The sequence below is a fragment of the Acanthisitta chloris genome, unplaced genomic scaffold (assembly GCF_000695815.1).
Source record: "Acanthisitta chloris isolate BGI_N310 unplaced genomic scaffold, ASM69581v1 scaffold3224, whole genome shotgun sequence".
Classification (NCBI taxonomy): domain Eukaryota; kingdom Metazoa; phylum Chordata; class Aves; order Passeriformes; family Acanthisittidae; genus Acanthisitta; species Acanthisitta chloris.
Genome location: NW_008669687.1, coordinates 41,650 through 47,109, shown reverse-complemented (window position 1 = coordinate 47,109; position 5,460 = coordinate 41,650). Strand labels below are relative to the sequence as shown.

At 36.8% G+C, this 5,460-nt stretch overlaps 1 protein-coding gene across 1 annotated transcript in view; it reads right to left on the bottom strand.

The window, feature by feature from the left end:
- Positions 1-5,460, bottom strand: part of GRB14 (growth factor receptor-bound protein 14) — a gene marked incomplete at its 5' end in the record, with an annotated part of 61,472 nt that overhangs the window by 15,754 nt on the left and 40,258 nt on the right. The window contains 2 exons of the mRNA XM_009073395.1: positions 2,193-2,267; positions 4,429-4,550. Coding sequence (XP_009071643.1) covers positions 2,193-2,267; positions 4,429-4,550 — 197 coding nt within the window. The remainder of the gene's footprint in view (positions 1-2,192; positions 2,268-4,428; positions 4,551-5,460) is intronic.

Genomic DNA, 5,460 nt, shown 5'->3' with positions numbered 1-5,460 from the left:
CTTGCTGTGGAAGAGAGATTAAAGAAATGAAATCTTGGCTCTAAAAAATAGGATATTTCATTGCTATGGGGAGAGGCCTCAGATTAAAATCTTCATACTGTGTTCATTTTTTAAATACTCCAAAGCATCCAATTTGCAAATATAACCTTAAGCAAGTTCCAAATAATCCATACTGCCTACCACTAGACATGTACAGTGTCGTGTCTCAGAGCAGCTATACACTAACCAATAAAGAGACATACTCCTTTTTTTAGGCTAATGATCTTCGTGGCAGAGATCAAATCTCTCTCTCTGCTATACAAAGGCACTTGGTATATCCCATACCTAGTAATTTTACTTAGCACATGCTAAATGGATATAAGACAGATGAACTCTTTTGGCTTTGAGGTTCTGTTCTATAAATATGCTCTGATTTAAAGTCGTCATCAAAAACGCATTCACTTTCAATAAAACTCAAGAAAAACATACCCAAAAAAACATTTTACTTGCTTACAGCTCAATCCACAAAAAGCTGAGAAAGTATCAGAAGTGATTTTTTACTCACTTGTAAGCATTGAGTTCTTAAAACTAATGTCTCTCTTGATACTTGACCAAGCACATCACAAATAATACTGCAAAGCCCATTAACTCGTCTTAATGAAAGTTTCCAAGGAAATAGCGACTCACTCAAACAATTTACCGAACAGCTTCTGCTGAAACTTGCACAACAGCTGCACAATCCACCAAGATATTCTCTACTTTGCGCCTAGTAAGTTTTATTTGATTAAATACAATTAAACACACAATACAATATAAAACAGCAACAGAGGAGAGTTTGCAACATATTTCTCAAGCTACAAAAATGGTGAGTAACTATATATATTTACAATTATTCTTAATCTTACCCACAAGCTCTGCACATGTGCTAGACGTCACAATACGGGCTTAACGAAGTTCTGTGCAAGAGTATATGGCAAAGAGTTCCTTTATGAAAGTCCTCCATATTTTTTTAGAACTACCAAATTACATTTGCAAGCAAAAAATAATAAAGTTCTATTAACTCAGGGGACACCATTTTCTAAATTAAATATTTACATTAGATTGCAAAATCTACTTGTTATTTAGGTAGCAAAAGTGGACCAATTTTCATTAGATATACAGCACTTTTGAAATTACAGAGATTTTATTTACATTTGTAAAAATGACTTACACAATCTAGTGTGTGTCAATTAACCTTAATTTGCTACATTTTTTTACTATATTTGGGATAAGCAAACTCTTGACTAACATCCACTTTTGTGAGGACATAACTATTTAATACAGAGGAGTGCTTTGAGAATTAGTTCTTAAAATGTTTTCTATTTACTGAAATGGTGGCTGCTACGGTAGACTTTATCATACACATTTTAAAAAAATCGTAATTTATATATTTCTTTTGTTCTACCTTAAACATCCTGGATGTTGCCTTTCCAATCATTCTTTATCCCTAAAAATCTTGCACAGCGTTGTTGTCTTAAGGCCAGTCAAAGTTCTTCTTCTATTATTTAATTTCTCTAGTGACAAGCAAACAAGAGTGATGTGTATGTTTCCACCTTTATTACTCATTTTTCCCCTCTCTGAAAGTAAGACAATGATCCCTGATATGGTCATTCGGTATTATTGTTTCATTATTCCCACTGTAAATTAGAATCTTATGTCTGCTTAAAAGATTACTAACACTGAATGACCTACCATAATTTTTTTTGAAGGCTACAGTAGCTTTAAAGCTAACAAATCATACTAGTCAGTCTAAATTTTCTACTTATTTAGTTTAACCGTTTAACTCTTTCTCATATCCATTTGTATGACACTAGCAGTTCTTCAGTATTCTACCATAGTCTGTGCTGGGTACTGCAGCACTCCACTTTTTTAAGGAAGAAAGGTCTTTCACCTGAAATACTCATTAAAGGTATTTAACGTTTTCACTGCATTTTGTCTGTTTTGGGGCTTCTTGATTCTGAACAGATTTTCAAGTTTCCAAGTGTGGCCCTGTAGTAACTGCCTGGAAGGGACACATCATTTCATACTTCATAAAGAACAGAGTTATTAACCATGTTTTGAGTTATTCAAAACCTAGCAATAAATACAACAGCAATAAAGAACTATGCTCACACAACACAGACAATGGGAAATTCTGAGCTATGCTGGCTCATCTTCATTGAAGGATTACAAACCTGTAATATCCCAGAGTGGCTTAGAGCTGTGTTGGTCTCACTTGGAAAAGATATCATATGATCTGGAAAAAAGCTCTGCAACAACAAAAATTTGTATCAAATTTCTGTAAAAATAAATATAAAACTTTCTAGCTCTTTCAGATGTGCAACTTAAGTTCTCAATGCAGTGCAAGACACAGCAGATTCTCTGATCCGATAATTTATGTTTAGCTTAATATAATCCCAATATTTGTGACATCCTATATATTATTTGCCGAAAAACTTAGAATTTTGAGAAAACATCAATGGTCTCCAAAAGCAGGAGGGTTTCGCACACCAGCGCAAGTCATACTGCAATATTTGGCCCATAGTGCTGTTTTTCTAGCAGTAATTTCCATTGCTGTTGACATACAAGACTTGCCTGGGGATTCAATATGCTACAAAGTAGGGAGGATATACACCAACATGATGAAAAGTATATTGTTTTCATTGAACTAGAAACCCAGTAAAATATTTTTAAATAACTTCCATTAATACAGAACAAGTCCTCTGAGGATTTTTTTAATTTTTCATTTTGTATGATATGTATTGACATCAAAATCTGACTACATCAACACGGTGGATTTTAAAAGTCCACATGGAAAATGCCATTTTCACTATCAAGGAAAGCTCAAGGGATAATTTGTGGGACAGATATGAACCAGACAAGGGTTTGACCATTACAGATAAGGTAAGGCCTGGACAAGTTTGAAGATAATATCCCCTTGACCATCCAATGTCCACTAATTTCCATTTTTAATAAAACTGAACTACTGGCAGGGTTAATTCATATAATTCATTCTGGTAAAGCATTCTTGCTACACCTGGGACCATAATACCCAGAAAAATCACTCAAGAGGAACAGTAATGACTCTGATTAACAACAGCTGTTGAAGCTAGTTGTAGCTGCATGTCTGCCACACTCCACAGCTGGTTCCACTCACTGGTTAACCAACACATAAACTTAACCTTTGGAGGGAATGGGCAAAAAGTGCTGCACAGGAAGTTCCACCTGACTATGAAGAAGAACTTCTTTACTGTGTGGGTGACCACGCACTGGAGCAGATTGCCCCGAGAGGTTGTGGATTCTCCCTCACTGGACATATTTAAGAACCATCTGGACACAATCCTGTGTCGCATGCTCTAGGATGACCATACTTAAGTAGGGAGGTTGGACCAGACGACACACTGTGGTCCCTTCCAACCTTACCCATTCTGTGAAAGCCTTTCTACTATTAACTGTAGACCATCTCAAGGTTAGACATTTTTCATTGGTGCAGAGGTATCTCCATATGAGGGGAGTACATGATTCCTCCAGAGACACACAGGTGAATCAAACAAAAAAATTCTCAGATCTCTTATATTTTGTTTGTATCTTTATATTCACCGTTATAGCCTTTTCACAGGCAGATAATTACAGTTCCCTTCTGCTTTTTACCTTTCAAGTCTTCATACATTTGTGCTATTTCTCCCTTTGACATGTGAAACAAGCTGTATTTATAAGAGACAGCATTAGGAGTGGTCCAAATATACCACCCATTTGAACAACCAGATGGTGAGTTTCTCCTGCTGAGCCAGGACTGCTTCCATGGCCTTTGCCATCAGCCAAGGTCTGAATCAGCAGCATTAACCTTTGGCAACATCCCTGAGTTACGAGTTGTCTCTGCTCTCTTTCCATTCCTTATGTACAGTAACTTTGGCTTCACTTTCACTTACCCTTAATAGGTTATGGCTGCTCATGGCCTTTTGTGTCAGTTGTCATTTAGCTGCAGCTGGGAGAAGCTGCCATTGGGCAGCACTGGGCCATAACATTCAATTTTCACTTCAACAATAAAATCATCTTTGCTACTGATGCCACTCCTTACACTGCTTCATTTTATATTTTTTTTTCATTTGATGGAAAGTTCACTCGATATCAAAAATTTTATTTTGTCACAGGTCCATGTGCAAACTTCAATAAAGTTAAACCCACTGCTGCCCCCATCACCCCCAAAAGACAAAAAATGAACATGGCTGTTTTAAAACTGCACCAAAGGGGCCTGCCAACAGTTACAGACACTACAATGTATTCCCGTATCTTGTATATTCTCTCTCAACTATTTGTTTTGACTCACGTTATGCTAACAATTTTACACTCTGCCTATATGTGTGTAACAGAAAAGACTATTTTGTAGCAATAGAAATGGCACCACTTCACAGATACAATGTTAGGACTTACCAGTGGATTTTTAAAAAACTCATACTTAGCATAATTTTTTCTAAAATACAGTCTGGCTCCCTCTTCCATAACCCAATTTGACTGGACTTCGATCACTAATTCATGGTCTTCTATAGCTCTTCCTGTAAAAAAAAAAAACCAGACAAATTTTGTAAAAAATAAAAAACCATGCACCTAAAAGCCTAAGAGTAGAATGTGCAAACACAAAGGTCAGATAACAAAAATATTATTAAATTAATAAAACATGAAACAAGCAATATGAACATGGTCCATTAATCAGGTCCATCTTACACCAAATTACTGTTCCACCTCAGTAGGGCCCAGCTTCTGAGGTAGGAGTCATGTGGGGCTTTTTATGTGTTGTTGTTTTCTTTACAGAGGCAACTGAGGGCTTTATTCCATTTCTTGGCCAAATCCATGCTCTCCCTGACAAAGCGAGGCAGTTCCTGCTGTGTGACACATGGGGCAGCAAGCAGCAGACCAATTCCACCACTCATTCTGCCTATCTGGGCTGTCAGGAATGTCTTTATAATGCTCCTTTCCTTAATGCATCATTTGTAAAGTGAAAAGTTATTTGCAATATAGAAAAGTGTTCATTTGGCTTCTTCTCCCCAGGCCCCTAATATATCCTGATGCGCTTCTAAAACTGCAGACAAACTTAGGGCATTTCAGTGTTCTAATGTTTTTGCACAAACCAGGAATACTGGGAATTTTAGCAGCTGTAGGAATGGTAAAAGGCATAACCCCCCCCCCCCCCCCAAACCAACAGCAAACAAAAAAACTCAACCCAGAACAAAAGATAATCAGAGTAGCATGCACAACCTATAGACAAATATCAAACCTCAAATTCAAAATCATTAAAGGCTCTTTAGAACTACAGCATCTTTTTACTTATCTTCTCTTGACACCTCTTTCACCAGTCACTACTTCAGGTTTCCAATGTCCAATTTAGTGACTAATAGCCTTATTGTAGCCTGCCAATCTGTAAGCTTCTCCAGTAAGTTTCCAGCTAGCAAATTTAGAGACAATATA